The 23,355-nt window shown below is 52.4% G+C and overlaps 1 protein-coding gene across 1 annotated transcript; it reads left to right on the top strand.

Moving 5' to 3' along the window:
• Positions 1–1,113: 1,113 nt before the first annotated feature.
• On the top strand, positions 1,114–21,431 carry ABCB10 (ATP binding cassette subfamily B member 10). Its single transcript, XM_070401041.1, has 13 exons — positions 1,114–1,669; positions 6,463–6,663; positions 7,875–8,077; positions 9,544–9,678; positions 10,438–10,584; positions 11,533–11,668; positions 13,016–13,111; positions 14,022–14,231; positions 14,540–14,619; positions 15,451–15,631; positions 16,464–16,507; positions 18,209–18,243; positions 19,171–21,431. The coding sequence occupies exons 1-13, from the start codon at positions 1,204–1,206 to the stop codon at positions 19,400–19,402; spliced, it is 2,166 nt and encodes a 721-aa protein (XP_070257142.1). The 5' UTR covers positions 1,114–1,203; the 3' UTR covers positions 19,403–21,431.
• Positions 21,432–23,355: the final 1,924 nt, after the last annotated feature.

The raw sequence follows: 23,355 nt of genomic DNA, 5'->3' as shown, positions 1-23,355 counted from the left end.
ACTTCAGAGAGGAAGGGAGAGGGAGAGAGATAGATACATCCATGATGAGAGAGAATCATGGATCGGCTGCCTCGTGCACGCCCCGCACTGGGGATCGAGCCCACAACCCGGGCCTGTGCCCCGACCCGGAATGGAACCGTGACCTCCTTGTTCACAGGTCGACGCTCAACCCACTGAGCCACACCGGCCGGGCCATTTTATCCTAATTTCTAAAAGGGTAGTGAGACATTATCCTTATTTTCAAGTGGGAATAGTAATTCGCATTACTTAGGACCGCTATCCACCGGCCTCAACCAGGACCCTGACATAAGAACCAGCTGGCCCCGCGGCCATCCCTCAGCTTACAGATGCCCCCACCACGAGGTCTCCGTGTGTCCTCGGGGCTTTCCAAGACCCTTTCCTCCAGCTTTCCTGGCGCGTGTGTTAAAACGCATGGCGCCCGGCTTGGTCTCCATTCTGAGCGGCCAGAGGGCCTGGACCACGTGTGCGTTTGCACGTTAGAAACTGATCTCTGCGCCTTCGCCAAGTTCATCCAAATGCCACTCTCCGCCAACCACCTCCTCCATCCACACCGCCTTTCGGAACGGAGCAGCCCCGCAGCGAGGTTCCCTCCAGCAGTGCTCCTGCGCCTCCGCCCGGGGATGCGGGATGGCAAGACCCGTCCCCGCTGGGTCCCCGGAGGACCCGCACCAGCCGCACGCTCAGCCCCGCTCGCGGTCCTGCAGCAGCCTCCTCGCGCCGGGCCTCCTGCGATCGCGCCTGCGCACTCCGACCCGCCTCGTCCCGCCCAGTCCGCCGGCGTGAGAAAAAGCCCGCGCCGCTCCGGGTTCTGACGGGAATGGACGGAAAAGCGTGAAAAAGCTCCCTGCGCGCCAGTGCGCAGGCGTGGCGGTGCTCACCACTTCCGGGGCCGGGCCCCTGCCACACCGCGCGGGCGGCGGGCGGGCGCTCGGCTGCCCGGTGGGGGGCGCTGCAAGGAGGGCCCCCCGGGTCGGGGCCGTCTTCCTGGAGGGCGGGGTGCGGCCGAGGGGCGCGGCCCGGGGCGGGCGCCTGGGGCGCCGGCCCGATGCGGCGGGTGACGGCGGGTGACAGCGGGCGGGGCCGAGTGCACGCCCTCCGCTCGGCCCGGCCGGGAGGGTCCTCCGGCGCCGTGCGCGCGGGGCCGGGCGGGCGGGCGCAGACACTCAGCTCGGACGCGGCGCCATGCGCGGGCCGCTCGCCTGGCCGCTGCGCCTGCTCGTGAGGCGGGGCCCGCTCGCCTGCGCGTGGACCCCGGCCGCCCGCGCCCCCGTGTCCCGGCCGCTGCCGACCGGCCTGGGGCCACCCCGGCTTTGGGGCGCGGGCCCGGGCGCCCTGCGGGGTGCGGGGGCCGCGCGCTGCTGGGCGAGCAGCTGCCCGGGCGGGGATCCCGGCGGCGGCGCGGGTCTGGCGCGGCTCCTGGGGCTGCGGGCGCGGCCCCCCGGGGACCCCCGCCTCCCGCGCGCCCTGCTCTCCGGCGGCCCAGCCGGCGGCGCCCGCGCGGAGGGCGAGGCCTGGCGGCGCGGACCCGCGGTGCCTGCGGCCGCGGCGGCTCCGAGGGACGACTCGCGGCTGCGCCCCGCGGCGGCCGGGCGCTCGGAGGCCCAGAAGCTGCTGGGGCTGGCGTACCCCGAGCGCCGGAGGCTGGCAGGTAGGGGTCCCCCCACCACCACCACCACCCCGTCCCCTTCCCGCCCCGCACCTTGCCCGGCGCGCGGTCCCGGTCGCCGATCGGGACCCCCCCGCCGCTTGCAGCGCCGCGAGGAGGGCAGGGTGACCTCCTCCTGGGGGTTTTGGACCCAGAAGCGCTGGACGGGGCGCTCCGCCCACAGTGGGTGTTGGGTTGGCAGGGCACCTGCTGGGCGATTCGCTTTACGTCTGTTTGGTTCGCGGACCCACGTTCTCCGAGGCGCGCGGTGTGGTGTCTCCCTAGAAAGTTGGGTCGGCTGCTCCGTGGCGCTGCCAGCATTCGCAGGATCAGCCGGGTTTTATTCTCTCTTCTCCCCCCCCCCCCCCATCTCTTATTTTTAGAAATTAGAACTCGAGCCAAAAACATGTCTGTTTGTATTATGCACTTACACTGATTTTTTACAACATGATTTGCTCTGTTTAGGCAGGGTTTCTAAGCAGTCAGTTTTGCCAGGTGAAGCGGAACAATCTAAACCTTTTTCCCCGTCTGCCCCCCTGCCTTTGCCCCTGGGGTGATGGGTAGGAAGTTGCTTTGCTATTTTCAGAGCAGTCGGCCCTGGCCCGGGTTACTGGTGTATAAAGTCTAGTTTTGCCCTGGCCGGTGTGGCTCAGCGGAAGGAGCGTGGGCCTGGGGACGGAAGGGTCCCGGGTTCGATTCTGGACTATGGCAGGTGCCTGCGTTGCAGGCTCCATCCTCCGGCTCTGGTTGTGGCTTGTGCAAAGGCAGCCAACTGATGTCTCTCTCTCTCTCTCTCTCTCTCTCTCTCTCTCTCTCTCTCTCTCCCCTCTCTCAAAATTAATGGGACAATATCCTCAGGTGAGGATTAGCAACAAAATCAAAGATAAATCAGTATACTTGAGAAATTTTGAGAAACGATAGATCACAACCCAACTTAATCAAAAGTAATTTTTATAAAGAGAATGAACGTTTTTAGAAAACAAAATCCAGATAAACAAGGCGGATTTTATAGCTCCTCGTTTTTAGCCATTAGAGAAAGCTTTAAATGCTCGTTTTTTAGGTTTCTCTAAATCTTCCTTTCTTTTCTTTCCTTTTTTTTTTAATTGATTTCAGAGAGGAAGGGAGAGGGAGAGAGAGATAGCAACATTAATGATGAGAGTATCATTGACCGGCTGCCTCCTGCACGCCCCACACTGGGATTCCAGCTGTGAACCAGACACGGGAAATCGGACTGTGACCTTCCGATTCACAGGCCGATGCTCAACCACTGAGCCACGCTGGTTGGGCAAAATCTTCATTTCTTTCGTTGTGGGTCCCCTTGGTGAGCAGAAAGAAACGTGGTTTCTGTTCCTGCTTGGGCTTCCCATGAGTGAAATAATGACATGATCACATGACTAGAGATACAGGTGCATCTGTGATGAGGGCTTGGAAACAGGCTGTGAGGCTCTTGGGGAAACACTTGAAACCGGTGAGCACCCCACATTCTCTGCTGCAAAACCATTGCCTTAGCAAGGGTCCTCCGGACAGTGGCTGGTGACTTGGGCGGGGGGGCGGGGGGGCAGTCCCATGGAAGCTGTCAAATCTTAGGGGCATTCTTGGCATCACCCAGGTGCAAAGAGGACTAGTTCATCACTTGGTCGTATGTAGATTTTGATGGAAATAAAGATCCTTGTGCCCGGCCAGTGTGGCTCAGTGGTTGAGCGTTGACCTAGGAACAGGAGGTCACGGTTCGATTCCCAGTCAGGGCACAGGCCCGGGTTGTGGCCTTGATCTCCAGTGAGGGGCGTGCAGGAGGCAGCCGATCCATGATTCTCTCTCATCACTGACGTTTCTCTCTCTCTCCCTCTCCCTTCCTCTCTGAAATCAATAAAAATATTTTTAAAAGGGAAAATCTTGAAACGAGGAGCTCTCGTGGACTGAGCTACTTGAGCGAGCGGCCGTCCCCCTCCTCTGTCCCCCTCCAGTTGGCAGCGTGGGGCCCAGAGCAGGGGCACAGAGCGCCTTCGATGAAGGTGTAAGTGGTGGTGGGACCAGGCCCAGGTTGAGGCTGAAATTTAGAGACCCTGAGCCCTACAGGGAGTGACCCCCTTTCTCCATGAACTTGGAGCAAGTGTCCGGGAACCCAGTGTTATTTTGTTCCTGAGGTATTCAGTGTCAGGAAGGTTTTCTGGTGCCCACACGTGCTCAGCCCACTGGGTAGCCCAGCCCTGCCCCTCTCATGCCCATCGTCCCTGTACCCTCTTACCGTGTTCCCACATGTCCTGCTGGTATGTTAAGACAGCCCTAACCACGGCAGGAGCTGTACCTCCTTTTATTTAAAGAAGGGAGCTATGTGGATACGCCACATGGAACGACTGTGAACATAGAATTTGAGGAAATAAATTGGGTTGCACACTAATTTTAAAAAATATTTTTAAACAGATGATGAATACATATGGTATCTTATGAGGAAATCTGACAAAAAATCCCTCGTTAGGACATCTGGCTTCCTCAGAACTCATTCGATAGGATATATTGAAGCCAGTCTGGGCGTCGGCATTCGTGGGGTTCAGAGGAAGTGAGGGGTCATCATCAGTTTGTAACTTATCTTCATAAGGACAGTCCCAGAGGTTGCCACATGGCTGTCAAGTGCTGGAGATAAAGAGCAGTTGTGTGTGTGTGTGTTTCTTAATCGAGAGGCCAAAGAAAGCTGACTTGAAGAGAAGGAATTCCACTGTCAATGTGTTAATTTTTAGGAAAACAAATATAAAAAGAACAGCACATTTTTCAAAAATTCAGCTACCCACTCGAATAACAGTATTTTCAACCTTTTGCAGCAATTTCGGAAAATGCCCCCTGAACTGCCTGAGCAGAACACTTCGATCTTAAGTCATTTGTACCAGGACCTTAAAAACAGGACCTGCTGTCTGACATGTAGCAGATGTGTGTGGAGACGTGTTCGCTTGACGTCCACGCCCAGCCCCCTGGCCCCCGCCCCGCGTCGCCCTGGGTGTCGGGATGTGCAGCTATCTCTCTCCAGCTGTGGCCCGCACAGTGGCTCTCCAGGCTTTTCCCACTGATAACCCTTCATCTTATCACCGTGGCCTTAGCTGCAGGGCTGACGGGATAGGAGTCATCGGTCAGAGCGCTCGGCTGCACCTGGACGATAGGAGAGCCTGCGAGGCCTCTTGCCGTTCCCAGTGAGCCTGGCAGTGAACAGGGCATAGAGTTGGGCCTTCGATGAGCCGAGGGCCCCTTGGGCTCCTGGGAGATTATAACGGGGCTGCCAGACGGGAGGCCCTTGGTGTGATGGGCCGCTGTGTGCAGAGGCAGCTCTTCCCACACTTCCCAGGCCGGCTCCTAGTCTCACTGTGGAAGGTACATCCCCCACCCTCCACCCCCCACGTGTGCATTTGGGGCCTCTGGTGCGGGGGGGGGGGGGGGGGGGCGGGGGGGGCGGTAGGCCTGGGAGGACGCCTCTCAAATTCTTGATAAGGTCTTGTGTGTGTGGCTTTAGATTAGGACCATTCTTGGAACCCTATGCCACCAGGAGCTCTGGCTGAATCTGTAGTTAGATTTTATGAAGACAGACCAAGAAGTGACCAAAATAAACAGAGGCTAGGCCTGTGGGTGCCGTGAGCGAGGAGAGGGCGGGCAGTGCTCAGAGCGGCCGTTCCCTGGGGCCCAGGCCGGGCAGAGGTGCTGGCCAGGACACTGAGGCTGCGCCCTGGCGCGGGGACCACTCCTGGAAGCCAGGCGTGTCTGTCCGCCGGGGAAATGCCATATTTCAAAGAGAACATGAACATTCGGTGCATAGCTTTAAGGGTAGAATACACACCAGATTTGGAAAGGACTTAGTATGAAGAAAAGTAAAATCTCGTTACTTTTTATCTTGATTCCATATTGATGCCTATTTTTGGATAATTTGGGCCAAATAAAATGTATTGCTAAAATTAATTTTACCTGTTCCTTTTACTCTTTTTTAAAAAAATCTTTATTGTTGAAAGTATCCCATATGCCCCTTTTCCCCCAATTGGCCCTGCCATAAAGGGAGCATGGCAAACATACTCTTTTCAATGTGAGGGGGACATTTTAAATGACACGGGCCGGCCCCCCGGACACGCCTGCAGGCCAGTGAGCGCTGGGGTCCAAGACAGGCCTCCCTGCTGTCACTATGGCACAGGCGCCCCGCTCCTGGCACACGTTCACGGTCTGGCCTTGCACCAGGCCTGCCAGGGAGGGCTCGGTCTTTGTTCTGCCGATTCCTCTCTGAACCTGACCAGTTTCCTACACTCCCTGCTTCCTGCTCGTCTCCCAGCCCCCTGTGTCTTCACTTCCTTCCCCGCCCAGCCACATGCTTTGTCACCAAAAGCAGTGATATTGAGAAAGGACATGCCCCATGTGCGATGAGTGCCTGTTACTGCCTTCCCACGCGGATGGCGAGTGTTGTGACATTCTAGACATCATCCAGGGCTTTACCTGCACAATTTGGTCTAGAAACTAAGATACCGTTAGATCCCAAGGAGGAGCGATGAGTAGTGTGAATGTAGGAGAAAATACCATCTGAGATGAACGCCCAGATCAAGAGACAGGAAGGAGGGGCCGGGGACGGGGGGGACGTGGTCAGGTCAGGGTGATGGGGACAGTTTTTACCGGGTGCAGGGCATGGTCAGTCCCTCCCTGCGGTCGCCCTACTTGTTCTGCCCTGGGACCCATCGGTTCTTCGTGTAGTCGGGTTGGAGCGGAAGGGACGACCGTCCCAGCGCCGGCCTCTCGCCCAAGGCGCCCTCGAGCTGAGAATGGCCCCTGTCTTCCAGCCGCCGTCGGGTTCCTGGCCGTGTCCAGTGTCATCACCATGTCGGCGCCCTTCTTCCTGGGGAGGATCATCGACGTCATTTACACCAACCCCACCGGGGACTACAGCAGCAGCCTGACCCGCCTCTGCCTGGCGCTCAGCGGCGTGTTCCTGTGCGGAGCTGCGGCCAACGCCGTCCGTGTCTACCTCATGCAAACCTCAGGTCAGCGCCCTCCCCCCGGGGGCACGGAGGGGAGCCCCATGGGTGTCCTGTGCTGCGGGCCCCAGGCTTTTCCTCTCCTCTGCATCACATTCAGCAGGGGCCCGGCCGGTGTGGCTCAGTGGTTGAGTGTCAACCTGTGAACCAGGAGGTCCCAGTTCAATTCCCGGTCATGGCACATGCCCGGGTTGTGGGCTCCATCCCCAGTGGGGGGTGTGCAGGAGGCAGCCGATCAGTGATTCTCTCTCATCATTGATGTTTTGTTCTCTCTCTCCCTCTCCCTCTCTGAAATCAATACAAATATATTTTTTAAAATATATTTTATTGATTTTTTACAGAGAGGAAGGGAGAGGGATAGAGAGTTAGAAACACCGATGAGAGAGGAACATCCATCAGCTGCCTCCTGCACACCTCCTAATGGGTATGTGCCCGCAACCAAAGTCCATGCCCTTGACCGGAATCGAACCCGGGACCTTTCAGTCTGCAGGCCGACGCTCCATCCACTGAGCTACACCGGTTAGGGCAATACAAATATATTTTTTTAAAAAACACACATTCAGTAGGGACACTGCCCGACACTGGAGCTGTGGATTGTGGTAGCTCAGTGCCTCTCCGCCCTCCTTTTACGTGACTTGGACTGAGCTGGGAGGGAGCAGCCGTCTGTGTTCCGGGAGGTTTGAGAGCACGGCTGTCACGCGGGAGGCTGGAGCGGGGCCTCCCTCCTGGGGGAGCCGGGTGATGCCTGGACAGTGTGTCTGTGTCAGGCCAGGTGGCTCACGGGCACGTGCCCGCCACAGTCACGACAGCGCCCCGGACGCCCGGCTCCGCGTCGGTTGCTGGCCATTGAGTGAATAAAATAAATACTCGGTAGATAATTAACCAGTTGTTGCCATTTGGAAGTTCAATACAGAAAAGGTTGCCGAGGAAGGACACCATTAGCTCTCGAGCAGTCACTGTTGTAAAATGTCTTTGTAAATAAGTCGTGAGCATCTCAGTCACGTTATGTTTGCACGATCCCTGTAGCCTCTCCTCCGCCTCCCGGCTGCAGGGACGAAGGGAGAATAATGCTCATTTCTGGCAGCTTCCTGCCCAGCTGCCAGGGCCCCGCTGAGTGTCCCCAGGGACCAACAGGGCAGCAGCCGAGCCTCCGAGGCCGCAGGCAGAGAGGTGCTGACCTCGGGCCCCTCGCTGACCCGCCCCGTTGGCTTCTGCAGGGCAGCGCATCGTGAACCGGCTGCGAGCTTCCTTGTTCTCCTCCGTCCTGAGGCAGGAGGTGGCTTTCTTTGACAAGACCCGCACGGGCGAGCTGATCAACCGCCTCTCCTCGGACACGGCGCTCCTGGGCCGCTCGGTGACCGAAAACCTCTCGGACGGGCTCCGGGCCGGGGCCCAGGCCTCTGTCGGGATCGGCATGATGGTACGTCGGCCCCACTTGCGTCGGCACCTTCTGGTCAGGGCTGGGCCTGCGCCAGGCCTCTCGTGTCCGGGAGGAGCTCGGGGTGAGCTGCTCTCTTCACTCTGTAGCCACTGGCCAGATCGCCACCTGCTTCCCGCATGGCCTCTTGCACTGCATGTCCCAGGACGCAGTCCTATCTGGAGGCAGGCCCGCTGCTTTAGGAAAGGTGGCGTGTGGCCTGGGCTTTCTGAGGATGCTCGAAGGCAGCAGGGGGAAGGAAGCTTCTGGTGCTGAGCAGTGGGTCCGAGGGAAGACAGGAAGTCACACCGCCACCACAGGCGGTGCCACCTCTGCCCAAGGGACCCCTTCCTCTCCTCCTGGCCTGGGAGGGAAGATCAGTCCCCCTCCTTCCAGGTACCTCTCGCCACTCCCACGCCTTTGTGTTGTCCTGAGTCCGTGGTTGGCAAACTGCGGCTCACGAGGCACATGCAGTTCTTTGGCCCCTTCAGTGTGGCTCTTCCACAAAATACCACGTGCGGGCGCACGTACAGTGCAATTGACACTTCGTGGCCCGTGCGCAGAAGTCGGTTTTCGGCCTTGGCGAGTCTATTTTGAAGAAGTACTGTTGATATTTGGCTCTGTTGACTAATGAGTTTGCCGACCACTGTCCTAAGTGAATGAGTGAATGAATGAATGAACGAATGATTGGTTCTGTCCATTACTTTACACTGCAGTCTGCTACTTTTTCTCAGCATGTTAGAAGAGCCTTGTTCTGATTATGCTATTTTCTGAGCAAATGAGATTTGGCAGATCTTAATAATTTGTTGAAGGGGTGCCAGTACCGTTTAAGATACGGTCACCAAATTGCAGGGTTGACAGGATACCCCACCAGGCCACTTCTGGAAGTCGGCTGTTTCTTCTTTGAGCAGGTCCAGCTGTCAGGAGTCGCTCCTCATGCTGTGTTCAGATCCACGTGCTTCCGTCCACTGAGCCAGGGAAGCGCTGTAACTCTTCCTGCCCTTGTCAGTTATGTCTCCCGCCAGGTCCCTTCCGTCTGCCCGTCGCAGGACGCGGGTGTGTTCGGTCTCTTTGCCGTCTTGGGCATTTCAGTGGGACCCGTGGCTCAGGTTGTTCAGTGGCCTCAAGGCGGTCCAGACCTGGGCACAGAACTCCTGCTGTGGTCCCGCAGCGTGAGCAGGCAGGCCTCTACCTCACTCCCACCGGCTCCCCTTCTCTATCGATGAACCCCGTGGTCCAGAGCGGCGGGGGTCAAAGGCTCCCGCCCTGTCTGCAGCAGCTCTTGGTCACGTGACTCCTGTGTGGCATGCTCAGTATTCGTGGGTTTTATGAAAAGTTCCACCAGTACAGCCTGTCTCTTCACTGAAACACACACACACACACACACACACATACACACACCTACAATAGGTGGTGAGAATTTGCTGCTACTCTGTGTAACAAATACCTTCTGGCTTTGTTCCTGACAGTTTTTTGTCTCGCCGCATCTGGCCACTTTCGTTTTAAGTGTGGTGCCTCCAATATCCATCCTTGCCGTGATTTATGGACGGTACCTCCGGAAACTGACCAAGCTCACTCAGGACTCCCTGGCACAAGCCACGCAGGTACAGGCCTTCCTTGGCACGGTCCCCCCCGAGTGAGCTCAGAGCCACCCGTGGGTGGACCCTAGGAAGTGTGCTCAGACTTGGCAGAAACTGCTTACTTTTCCTTAACGTTAGAACTAAAATACTCTGCCTTCTAGACTAGATCACTGCCCACGTGTCAGAATAGATCCAACTTAACTGAACATGACCTGGACTTCTTCCTTCTTCCATCACTATTTCTTGTTGGACAAAAAAGCTAACCATATTTTCCAAACACTTTCTGGGTGCCACTCTGTTCTCCGTTCATTAATAAAGGTAGCTTTGCAATGCTGTCCAGTATTGTCTTAAAAAATTAAAAATAATTCTTACATTTTCGTATTACAGAAACCATCCATGTTTCTGTTTGAAAATATAAAGGGAAAAAATAATCGGCATCAGCCTGCCTCTCAATGAACATTATTAATATCTTGGAGCCTGTGCTTTTTATAAGTCTTTTTCTCTGCGTGAAGACATATTTCTGTATCTAGCTGTATACCCTCCAGTTTATCTTTCCATGTACCTCTGTCTAAGCTGTGCATCTGCATAGATAGATGTTTCCAAAAATAAGATTGTTCGGGACTCTCTCCTTTGCAGCCTGTTTTTGACTAAGTCACGTATCCCTGCAGCTTCCGTTGCTCGTGTCTTAAAAATGAGAGCCGGTTTTCAGTTGTGCCTCCAGAACTCTTGGCATGTGACCTTTCCCCCTTCCCCCCGCCCCCCAAAATGTCTTTGTTCTCCCAGCTAGCCGAGGAACGCATCGGAAACATCAGAACCGTTCGAGCTTTCGGGAAAGAAATGACTGAAATCGAGAAATACACCAGCAAAGTGGACTTGGTGATGCAGTTAGCAAGGAAAGAGGCGATCGCTCGGGCGGGCTTCTTCGGAGCAGTAAGTGCATCGTGGCGGATGTTGTCATTGGGAGAGAGTGCTATTCTGTGACTCTGGCCATAGATAGAAAGTGAGTCTATTCTACCTCAGGACTAAGAATTATCTTCCTTAGAGTGTTTTTGTGAGAGAGGAGGAAACCAATAAATGTAAGGAAGGAAAAGGCAGTGGGCAGGGAGACCAGACACTGTGGGATCAGGCACTGGTTCTCAGCGTCACGTGGGTGCTGCTCAGACAGGCAGACTGTCCGCCCCTTCCAGACCTGTTGAACCGGAAACGCCGCAGTGGGGCCAGCAGTCTGTTTGAACAGGTTCCCCGCGTCTTCTGCTGTTTCCAAAAGCATAACCTCAGTGCACTTCGAGAAGGAAGTGCCCCAGACTGATCATAATGAACTAGGTAGGACACTGACCTAGAAGCTCACCATGAAGGCAGATTCGGAACATGTCCGATCTGGACAGAACTTCACAGGTGACGCACAATGGCCGGGATTCGGCAGGTAAGGAACAGGCCCCGAGGAGGCACGCCTACCCGAGACCCCACATCCGACCCGTCAGGGTGGATCAGAGATCCCGGACTCCAGTCTCCTGGCCCGTCCGTGCCCAGGCATCACGTTAGGCCATGTAAACACACATGTCAGCTATGTGCTCACTGCCTCCAGTTAGGGAAGGAATCCTTCATGTTATTTTTTTTCTTTTGCAAACCGGGCAGATAGAGTAGAATAGGAACCTGAGGGGTGACTCAGCTTCTAGGTTTCCGTGTTGATGAGATTATTTCTTTCGATATTGCAGTGTTTTTAAAGTACGTCTTCATTTGAAATTCAGATGAAAACAATAGTTTGGAGAAGCCTTGCTGTGATAGTTAAATGAGGAAGGGGTTACGGGCCGTGGTCTTGCTGTCCGCTGTGTGGGTCTTTGCCTCCCCCCTGACTTCTGCGTTTCCTTCACTCGACAGACCGGGCTCTCTGGGAACCTGATTGTGCTCTCCGTGCTGTACAAAGGCGGGCTGCTGATGGGCAGCGCCCACATGACCGTGGGCGAGCTCTCTTCCTTCCTCATGTACGCTTTCTGGGTTGGATTGAGCATCGGAGGTATATGATCTAACCGGGCGTGGGGAGTTACACGTGGAAAATCGGGTTCTAGTTTCTGGAAGTAAAACTTCACTCTCCTATTGTTCCATCTCTCAGCAAGTAACTGCACCTGAAAAAGCTCTGTCCTAGAATCTTATCCCCACTCGACCATGTTTCATCTTCTGAGGAACCCCGTACTGCTTTCCATAGTGGCTGCCCCCCTTCACAACCCCACCACCAGTGCACACAAGTCCCCATCTCTTCACATCCTATCCAGTACTTACTATTGGTTGACTTTTGACAGTAGCCATTCTGACAGGTGTGACGGGATATCACTGTGGTTTTGACTTGCATTTCCCTGATAACAAGTGATACTGAGCATCTTTTCATGTCTGTTGGCCATCTGTGCGTCTTCTCTGGAGAAATGTTTATTCAAGTCAGAAAGCCCAGAAATAAACCCACAGTCAGATGGTCAATTAATCTACAGTAAGAGAGACAGGGTTATACAAGAGGGAAATGAGTCTCATCAGTAAATGGTGTTGGGGAAAACTGGATAGATGTATGCAGGAAAAGATAGGAAACTAGACCACTCTCTTACATGATATACAAAAATAAGCTCAAGATATATGAAGGACTTAAATACTGGTACACAGAAGACCTAAAACCAGAAAACTCCTCGAAGAAAACGTAGGCAGTAAACTCCCTTTGACATCAGTCTTAGCGATATTTTTTTGGCTATGTCTCCCTGAGCAAAGGAAACAAAAGAAAAAAGAAACAAGTGGGACTACCTCAAATTAAAAACTTTCTGCCCAGCGAGGGAAACCACCAATAAAAGGAAAAACAACCTACTGGGTGGGACAGAGGTCACTTTAAGAAGAGATTGTTGGGGTATTGAACATTGCCAGGTTCCTGTTCAGTCTGTAGCCCAGTAAAAGTTGAATTTTGAATGCCTAAAAGGGAAGTTTGGTTTTTATAGATAGGAATATTGGGGTACTTTATTTCCCTTCAAGTATAGGCTAAGCATTATATTTTATTTATATTGGTATGTTTCTGGCTCGGCAAAATTTCCTCTGTAGCACTGTGCTTTGAACTCAGTGGTTGATCAGTGCGGCCGTATGTGTTTGTAAATTCCCTGACCAACCACTGAATCCTCATTAGAAATCAGGGAAATCGGAGGAGGAGATGCTGGAGGAGAACGAGGGCACGAGTCTGAGGGGATTCTGCCCACGGGTTCCCAGGCAGCTGCCTCGGGTCCTTCTTTGAAAGCAGCAGGTTTTATGTTAAAAGCACCTGTCACTTTGCCCAGCGGGATGGGAGCAGCCGACGGCTGTGGCCGGCACCAGTGACGGATGTAGCGTCTCCCCTCAGGTCTGAGCTCGTTCTACTCTGAGCTGATGAAAGGACTGGGCGCCGGGGGCCGCCTCTGGGAGCTGCTGGAGAGGAAGCCGGGGCTGCCTTTCGACGGTGGGTCTGCAGCGCCTTTGCCCTTTCTCGTGGGGGTCAGGTGTGCTCCCTGCCCTGCCTGCAGGAGGGGCACGAGGGGGGAGGTCAGCAGCGGGGCGGGGGGGCCCCGGGACATCCCTGGAAGCACAGGGCTGACCACAGGCTGTGCCGCCCACCGCCCACCTCCCCGCAGGGGCCCTGTTGCCAGGGGCCAGGGCCCTGCTGGTCCCCCGATCTGTTCTCCTTGGTGGTTATGATGCGTGTATGCGGGGCAGGAGGAAAGGAAGAGGCATCATACGTGTAAAAGCCTCCGCGTGTATTGGTTTTAGGGGAAGGCGTGAGGAATGCTGGTGCTGATGGTCTTGGCCAGCTGCTTCCCGGGAGGCCAGTCCTCAGCGCTCAGGAGGAGTGGCCGTGAGCTGTGACCATGCCCAAGCCCTCCTGGGGCCTTGCTGGCGAACGCCCAGTATTGCCCAGGGCCCTCCAGGACCAGGGCGGGGGAAGTAGCCCAGGGGGCACCAGGCAGCATGAACCCTGCCCCCTCTGCTCCGTGGCTGGGGTGTGTCGTCATTCTCTCAGAACATGGATTGAGAGCAGATCAGACAACCCGGGAGCAAGGGAGCGACAGAGGCTGGCTCAGGGCGGGAGCCCCCTCCAGGCCGTGGTCTCTCGGGCAGGTGGTTGGCTGTGAGCGCAGTGACCTGCAGGGGAGCTGGGACAGTACCTTCCACCTCTCGGTGCACAGGGCCTGTGCATCGCCTTGGCTGGGGGGCGTGCGGAGCAGCTAAGGGTAGACAGAGGCCTCTTCCTGACTTGCCCGGGGAGCACCCCCAGGGCTGCTGTGGGCGGCGTGTTAGTCAGACAGGTGGGAGCTGCGTTCACCTGGGACTGCCCTCCACACTGAGTGATGACGCTCCGTCTTCCGTTTCAGAGGGGCTGACCTTGAACGAGAAGAGCTTCCAGGGTGCGCTGGAGTTCAAGAACGTGCACTTCACCTACCCCGCTCGCCCCGAGGTGCCCATCTTCCAGGACTTCAGCCTCTCCATCCCCTCGGGGTCCGTCACGGCGCTGGTGGGCCCCAGTGGGTCCGGCAAATCCACGGTGGTTTCCCTCCTGCTGAGGCTGTACGACCCCCTTTCAGGTGAGCGGGTGGGTCCTCACCTCGGAGGGAGGGCGGGGCTGTTCTCGCTGCTCACGCCTGTGCCCTGCACGAGGGCTCCATTGTGCTAAGAGCTGGGGTGAGAATTTATTTCGACTTCAGAATGCTCAGGAGACTTTAAAAAGGCCCAACGGCATCCAGTTTAATGTAAGATCGTCCCGGAGTGGCGTCCGTCGGTCTCTCCTTTTGTGAGACTTTCAACCTTTCAAAAACGGTGCCTGGAGCCTCCCTGCCCGACCTGGTGTTTACGCGTCGGTGGCCCCTGACCAGTGGCTTTCCTCCCTCTGCAGGAACCATCAGTCTGGACGGTCGTGACATCCGCCAGCTGAACCCCGTCTGGCTGAGATCCAAGATCGGGACAGTGAGTCAGGTAGGAGGAAGGGGGTATTTTTATTGTGGTTTTTTTTTAAAGCTGCATTTGTCGCTTGATTTTTGCTTGGTCGTGAGTCTCCGTGAGAAGGATGGCGGTTTTCCAGATGCGCTGAACGGGTCTCACGTGGCAGGTTGCGTAGGTTTGTAAACAGTGCCGTTTCTCAGGACCTCACGCACTTTAACCCGCTGAAGCACTGACTTTTTTAATTTCTTTTTTATTTATTTTTAAAATATATTTTCATTGATTTCAGAGAGGAAGGGAGAGAGAGATAGAAACATCCATGATGAGAGGGAATCATTGATCAGCTGCCTCCTGCACACCCCACACTGGGAACTGAGCCTGCAACCTGGGCACGTGCCCTTGACTAGAATCGAACCTGGAACCCTTCAGGCCGCAGGACGATGCTCTATCCACTGAACCGAACCAGCTAGAGCTGGTTTGTGTATATTTCAAAAAGCAATGTCCTCGGTGGAAGGCAGGCCACCGGAAAATGCAGATGGGCTTGTGGTCTCCCAGGGCCTCACGACTCCCAAAAAGAGGGAGCATGCATTTATGAAGTGCCTACTGTGTGCCGAGCACCGTGCAGGCGTCTGCCATGGGATCTCCCTCCCTGCGGTGGGGTGGGAGCTACAGATGATGAGATCAGTCCTGCTAGGCGATGCATGAGGAATGAGGAGGTGGAGCCAGGAAAGCAGCATGTGCTCTTTGGGGGCAGTTTAATAGTTTCTCAGATGTAAGTGCTGCGCTGAGTGAGCCCCACGGTGTTCGCTAGGCGTGTGAAGTCTGTTTTGAACTTTGAGGTCAACATGTTTTATCTCCAATTTGCAGGAACCAATTTTGTTCTCTTGCTCAATTGCTGAGAACATTGCTTACGGGGCCGAGGACCCTTCTGCGGTGACTGCTGAGCAGGTGGAGAAGGTGGCGGAAGTCGCCAACGCAACTGCTTTCATCCGCAGCTTCCCGCAGGGGTTCAGCACTATGGTCGGAGAAAAGGGGGTTCTTCTCTCAGGTACCTGTTGTTCTGTTTTTAAATGTATTTCTATTGATGTCAGAGAGGAAGAGGGAGGGACAGAGAGAGAGAAACATCAATGAGGGGAGAGAGTCACTGATCCCTGCCTCCTGCACACCCCACACTGGGGATCGAGCCCGCAACCTGGGCATGTGCCCTTGACCAGAATCGAACCTGGGGCCCTTCAGACCGCAGGCCGACGCTCTATCCACTGAGCCAAACCGACTAGGGCTGTGCCAGGCATTTTCTAAACGCATTACACGTATTATCTCATTTAATCTTAAAAAACCCTATGAAGCAGATCCTGTCACTGTTCCCTTTTCACTGGGGCACAAGAGAAGCTGTCCATGCTGGGAAATGGCAGAGCTGAGTCTGCACCTGCAGGGGAAGGGCCACAGGGAAACCAGGAGCCCAGGGAACCCCAGGATCCTGAGCAGAACACGCAGAGGACGGGAGCAGAGAGCATCTACCTCAGAGCGTCACCCCTGACCCTTCCTTCCTCATGTTATGCTCCTCTTTCCCCGGCCCAGAGAAGAAACTGGGGGAAAATCAATGGGAAAAATATCCTCGGGTGAGGATTAAAAAAGAAAAGAAAAAAGGCCTGGTGCATTGGAACACCTCAGTTAATGTTAGCTAGCATAGTATTTGTTACTGTGAATCCTGAGGTTGATGAGGAGGAGGAGGTTTTAAAACAGGTTTCTGTTCTGCCATCTGTCTTAGCGAGGGCTGCCTGGGAGAAGCTGCCTTCCAGTTGCCACATGGCTTCTTAGAAAAGCCCGTTACCAGGAATTGGTGTTCAGACTTTGCTTTAAAACACCCCTGTCGTTGCCAGGTGGGCAGAAGCAGCGGATCGCCATCGCCCGGGCGCTGCTGAAGGTGAGCCTGCGGCCCCGCGGGGCGGTTGTTTTGTTTTTCATTGGAGACCTTGTAACTTGTAATTTACTATTTTCCCTCTCCCTGTTCTTCCCTTTTTCCTTGGAGGGGAGGGAAGATACATGATTGACAGTTCTGGTGAGAGATGAGTGAGGCCTTCCCTGAGTGATCGCTGTCCAGACTTAACAAGTATTTTGGGGATATGGGGAGGCCAGGCCTGTGCTGGGATTGACAGAGGGAGAAGCATTCAGTGTAACGAATGAAACAGTGATCCTATCAGAATCTAGAACAGGACCAGTCTGCTTGCTGTTATAATCCGTAATCAGCTGCTAAGCTGAGTAATACAGACTTGAAATACTTGTCCAAGACTTCTGAGAGGAAAGGGAACGCATTTTAGCTGGAAGTCAGACATGGGATGTTTTAGGAAGGGATCGTCTTTCCTCTGTTATTTAACGACTCTCCTCCGATGGATAAGTGATTTAAAAAACTGCTTTATTGAAGCATGACTTACACACCAGGAACTTCCATTTTCAATGTACTTCCAGTGACTTACAGTAAATTTACAGTTACTCAGTCATCACACAATCAAAACAAAACAAATATTTCCTTTTTATGTTAGAGCATTTCTATCCCCCTCAGATAAACCCTTGTACCATGTGTCGCCTTTCCCCGTTCCCAGCCTCGGCCTCAGGCGCAGCTCATCTGCTCGCTGTCTAGACTGGCCTGTCTGGTCATCTCAGCTCGATGGAATCGGACAAGAGATGGTCGTTAGCCTGTCTCACTAGCTCATGTCTTTGTGTTTCCTTCTGTTGTCGCCTCTGTCAGAACTCTCTTCCTCTCTCTGGCTGAGTGGTACCCTCCCTGGGGCTGGCCCACGGGCTGTGTATCCGTTCACCACGGATGACATCGGGCTGTTTCCGGTTCGGGGCCCTTGTGAACAGCGCTGCTGAGAACGAGGGGGCAGAGGTTTGCGTGGACACGTTTTCCTTTCTTGTGACCAACCCCCGGGCCAAGCTAGGATGGAGTGTGTTAGTGCATCAGCTCACCGTACGTTTTCGTCTTACGTGCTGCTCCCAGCGGAACAGCAGGCAGGGCCTGGAGGGCCTGGCTTCCGTGGGACTCACTTCAGAGCTGCCTCGCACTGCGGTTGATTGACAGCAGGAAACAGTGCCCTGAGAGCAGCACCCAGCCCCGGGGTCACTGTGATACGGTCTCAAATCGCCTCCAGCCCCCCTTCTGTGCTCATCACAGTCACCTACGAGCTGTGGTTCTCTTTCTCTGCAGCAGTTCTGTTGTGATATCATTCACACACTCTACAACTCACCCATGAGAAATGATAATTCAGTGGGTTTTAGTGTATTTAGTGTCGTGTATCCATCCCAGAAGCAATGTCAGGACCTTGTCATCACCCCAGAAAGAGATGCTGTCCGCTGTCGCAGTCACCCACACCCCCTGCCTTGTGGCCCCAGGGACCCCAGCCCCCAGGGACCACGGACCTGCTCTGTCCCTAGGGATGCGCCTACTCTGGGCACTCCCTGTAGAGTCACATGACATGTAGCGTTTCGCATCTGACTTACTCACTGAGCAGAAGGTTTTCAATGTTCATCATGTTGTATCATGTACGGCACTTCATTTATTTTCATTCCTGGGAGTTTGTGTTTTTCTAATAACAATGTTTTCTTTTTCATGTTTTTCCTTCTTTAGAATCCCAAAATTCTCCTCCTGGATGAAGCCACCAGGTGAGGATGTCTCAATACTACATGTGATTATATAAAGCAAAGGCTTCCTTTTCCAAAGACTCACCTTCCTGTACTTTACAGTGTTGCCACTGCCAGGGCCCTTCCCCTATTTTATTTATTTATTTTTTAATATATTTTATTGATTTTTTACAGAGAGGAAGGGAGAGGGATAGAGAGTTAGAAACATCGATGAGAGAGAAACATCGATCAGCTGCCTCCCGCACACTCCCCACTGGGGATGTGCCCGCAACCCAGGTACATGCCCTGGACTGGAATCGAACCTGGGACCCCTGAGTCTGCAGGCCGACACTCCATCCACCGAGCCAAACCGGCCAGGGCCCGTTCCCTACTTTAAAGTGACCGAGTCTGTGTGAGTGAGAGACAGTCGGGAGGCAGGGGCAGGCTGAGCCTGGAGGGAGGGTTGTAGCTCCAGGTCAGGCACATGTGTGATGAGTCCCCGATCACTCCCATCAGCTTCTACTTATGTGACAAGTTTTGCGGAAATGTAGAGGCCCCGCTTCCTGTTTAATAGCACCGTTATACGATCAAACACGTAAAGTAAACCCAAGAAGTTACCATCTAGAATTCAGTGGTTCTCAACCTTCCTAATGCCGTGACCCTTTCATACAGTTCCTCATGTTGTGGTGACCCCCAATTTCATTGATACAAATTGAACGTAATTAAAGCATAGTGATGAATCACAAAAAAATATGTAATTATATATGTGTTTTCCGATGGTCTTGGGCGACCCCTGTGAAAAGGTCATTCGACCCCCAAAAGGGTCGCGACCCACAGGTTGAGAACCCCTGATCTAGATCCTAGTGAACATTCACTGCTAGCGCAGGGCCGCTGTGTGTGTAAAGCGAATGCATGGGCTGCAGTCTGCCTGCACTGACTCTTTGCTTTCTCGCTGGTTTCCCGCTCAAGCGCGTTGGATGCTGAGAATGAGTATCTGGTGCAGGAAGCTCTGGACCGACTCATGGAAGGAAGGACGGTGCTGATCATCGCCCATCGTCTGTCCACCATCAAGAATGCTAATATGGTGGCTGTTCTCGACCGAGGAAAAATTATCGAATGTGGGAACCATGACGAGCTGCTTGCCAAACCAGACGGGATATACAGAAAATTAATGAACAAACAAAGCTTCGTGTCGGCATAAAGAAGCAATTGCTGGCCAAGTGAATCCAAGAGACTTTAAAACAAAACAGCACTGCAGGGGGGAAATTCCTTAGAGAGGGTATGGAATCTATAAATGATACTTCGAGTTCTTTGAAATAGGCCTATTTTTCCCAAAGTATATAAACTATTGTTTTGAGATGAACCTGTTCTCAAAACCTTTACAGTCAGAATTTTAATAATTATAACTTTCTAAATGTCTATAGCACTGAAGTTATTTTCAGGTTTTATACTTTATTTTATCTTGGGATATTTTATACAGCATGGCACCTCATTTTTTTTACCTGCTGTTTGAGATGGAAGTTATTGTCAAATGACAACTTTAAAAGGGAATTATAAATTAAAAGGCCTAATTATTTTAGGCCAGTTTGCCAATCACTGTGTAATTCTCTTGGTAGTATTCTGCCCTCTTTGGGTCGAATGGTACCGGGTTGTGTCATAGAACAGTGGTCGGCAAACTGCGGCTCGAGAGCCACACTCGGCTCTTTGGCCCCTTGAGTGTGGCCACGAAGTTTCAATCGCACTGTACGTGCACGCCCGCACGTGGTATTTTGTGGAAGAGCCACACTCCAGGGGCCGCAGTTTGCCGACCACTGTCATAGAAGATGAAAACCTAGCCGTTTATTTTATCCTCATGCTCATGAAGTGAGCCTGCGTGTCACACATACAGAGGTAGTGACTGCCTCCTGGCAAGAAGGGAACGTTCTCATTCTCCATCCCCTGCGTCTTCAGAGGCGTGAGAGCACAGGAGGCTGTATCCCTCTGGGACGAGGCTGTGTGTGGGTGTGTGTGGTCTTTAACGTTTTGGGCACATGAGAACCTGATGAGTTTGAAAAGGGGAAGAGGCAGCCCCATCTTTGCCCAGGAAAACTTCTATTTTCACTACTCACCTATTTCTCTCTGTGAGCCCCCTGGAAAGTGAGGGTGGGCTGCCAGGCATTATCAAGAAAGATGTAAAAATGAATTTTACATGATGTTGTCTAAGGCTTGTTCTGAAAATTGTACTTTAAAAATGTATCAGCCCTAACCCAAATTTGACGGCCTTTTCTCTGTTACTTAAATACATTTGACGTGTCATTTAATGAGGCTAAAATCTGAATAATGTAACTGTAATTTTCAACCTTAAAACATTTGAAGAAAGTTTAGACCAGGGGTGGGCAAACTTTTTGACTCGAGGGCCACAATGGGTTCTTAAACTGGATCGGAGGGCCGGAACAAAAGCATGGATGGAGTGTTTGTGTGAACTAATATAAATTCAAAGTAAACATCATTACATAAAAGGGTACGGTCTTTTTTTTTTTTTTAGTTTTATTCATTTCAAACGGGCCGGATCTGGCCCGTGGGCCGTAGTTTGCCCACGGCTAGTTTAGACGTTCTTGCTATTCTACAGAATATCAAGAAACCTTAAGAACTTGTCAGTCTTCTAAAAAGAGGACATTAATAACTCTCTTCTATTTATAACTATAGTTTCATTCACCTGAACGCCTCAGAATTCCTAAAGCAGTGCTGACAACCACCAGATTTGCCAAATTTCATGTCAGTGCTGATCACTTGCTCTTACCTCCAGAAAAAGTGCTTTTTTTCTGCATAGGTGATGCCAGACCTAAGAAGTAACTATGTTGAGATAAGTAACATGGAAGTTTCCTCCTGTACTAAGTAATTGTCAGTTCCCTGGTTAGACTGGAAGAAGAATCCACTATTTCATGATAAGCAGGGAGACATATAATTCATTCTGCATCAGGGAATTCATTCATGAATAAGTGGACTGTGGGTTTTGGATTGGTAAACAGTACACCTGTGACCATCATTTGAACAGACTTCACTTGTCTTCCCTGCACAGTGTGCTGTGACGGACGGTGTGGGTCAGCAGCAACAGAGCTGGGCACGAGGGAAGTCTGTGCCACAGAAGGACTTACAAACCCGAACTTGATCATTATGTGTCATTTTCTAATACAAGATGTTCAGTGTGTCTTTAGGTTACATTTATATCGTGGATTAAAATTTATAGTGAACTTCATCTGTGTCTGTCCCTTCTTTTCTGTTTTTGCTATTTTTATTCAGTTTATTGGGGTGACTGATTAACAGCATTATATACCAGGTAAGTTTCAAGTGTGGGCGTCTACAATACCCTGCAACCAAGTATGTGCCCTTGATCAGTGATTGAACCTGCAACCCCTCTGCTGTGTGGACCAGCGCTCTAACCACTGAGCACACTGGCCAGAGCTTGATGTTGTTATTTTCAAAGAACCAGCTCTTGGTTGCATTCATTTTTTTTATTGTATTTTTTCTCTATTTTGTTTAATTCTGCTCTGATTTTTATTATTTACTTCCTTCTACCGACTTTGTTTTTTTTCTAGTTACTCAGGGTGAAATGTTAGGTTGTTTAGTTGAGATTTCTCTTGTTCTTGAGATAAGTCTGTAATGCTGTAAGCTTCCTTCTTACTACCACTTTTGCTGCTTCTCTCAAATCTTGATGTCACGTGGTCATTCTCATTTGCCCCTGTTACCTTCCGATCTTCTATTTCTTCTTTGACCCGGTCTTTGTTTAGGACCATGTTGTTTAATCTCCACATATTTGTGGTTCTTTTCCGCTTCCTTTTTGTAGTTGATTTTTCCATTTCAAAGCATTGTGGTTGGAAAATATCCTTGGTATGATCTCAATCTTCTTAGGTATGCGAGCCTACTTTTGTGTGTGTTGAGAATGTTCCATGTGCACTAGAGAAGAATGTATATCTTCCCTACTGTTCTGGGATGAAACACTTGGTAAATATCGATTATGTCCATTTGGTCTAATGCATCATTTAAGGCTGATATTTTCTTACTGATTTTTCTATTTGGATGATCTGTACATCACTGTCAATGGGGTGTTCAGGTTCCCTACTATAAATTTGTTTTTGTCAGTTTCTCCCTTTAGTTCTGTTAGTGATTGCTTTGTGTATTTTGGTGCTCTCTGGTGGGGTGCATATATATTAATAAGTGTTATGTCTTCTTGATGTATTGTGCCCTTTATCACTATGAAATATCCATCTGTGTCTCTTGTTACCTTTTATATCTGGAAATCTATTTTGTCTGATATAAATACAGTGATACCTGTTTTTCTCTGAATGCCATTTTCCACCCCTTCACTTTGAGTCTGTCTTTGCAGCTAAGATGTGTCTCCTGAAGGCAGTGTATCGTTGTTTTGTTTGCTGATCCATCCCATTACTCCTCTGTGCCTTTTAATTGATGAGTTCAATCCATTTATATACATATATATGTATGTGTGTGTGTGTGGATATATATATATTAATTGATTTAAGAGAGGGGGGGAAGGAGAGATAGAAACATCAATGATGAGAATCATGGATCGGCTGCCTCCTGCACGCCCCCTACTGGGGATCAAGCCTGCAACCCAGGCACGTGCCCTTGACTGGAATGGAACCCGGGACCTTTGAGTCCGCAGGCCCACGCTCTATCCACTGAGCCACACCAGCCAGGGCAGCCCATGTATATTTAGAGTGAATATTGATATATGAAGATTTCCTATAGCCTATAGATTTACCTTTTTTATTTTATTGTTGACACCCTTACAGATGTTCCCATTTCCCCACCCCCACCCCTTGGCCTACCTCTGCCAAGCCCCCTCCCTTCCCTGTGACCATCAGCCTATGTTGTGTGTGTCTATAGGTCATACATACGTGCCCTTTGGCTAATCCTTTCACCTTTCCAGTCCCCTCCCCTCTGCGCTTAACGTCATCATCTCGCGCACTCCCTCCAGCGCGCGGGGCGGGCGGCGCGGCGCTTAACGTCATCATCCAACGCCCACCTTCCCAGCCCCGACCGCCGGCGCGGCGCGGCGCTTTGACGTCATCATCCAACGCCCAGTCCCGACCGCCGGCGGGCGCGGCGCGGCGCTTTGACGTCATCATTCCGCGCCCTCCCCGCCCCACTGTTGAA

This window comes from Myotis yumanensis, unplaced genomic scaffold (genome assembly GCF_028538775.1).
Source record: "Myotis yumanensis isolate MYYU_CA2020_CCGP unplaced genomic scaffold, mMyoYum1.0.hap1 SCAF_22, whole genome shotgun sequence".
In the NCBI taxonomy this organism is placed as follows: Eukaryota; Metazoa; Chordata; class Mammalia; order Chiroptera; family Vespertilionidae; genus Myotis; species Myotis yumanensis.
This window is presented reverse-complemented; position numbering and strand designations above follow the sequence as displayed.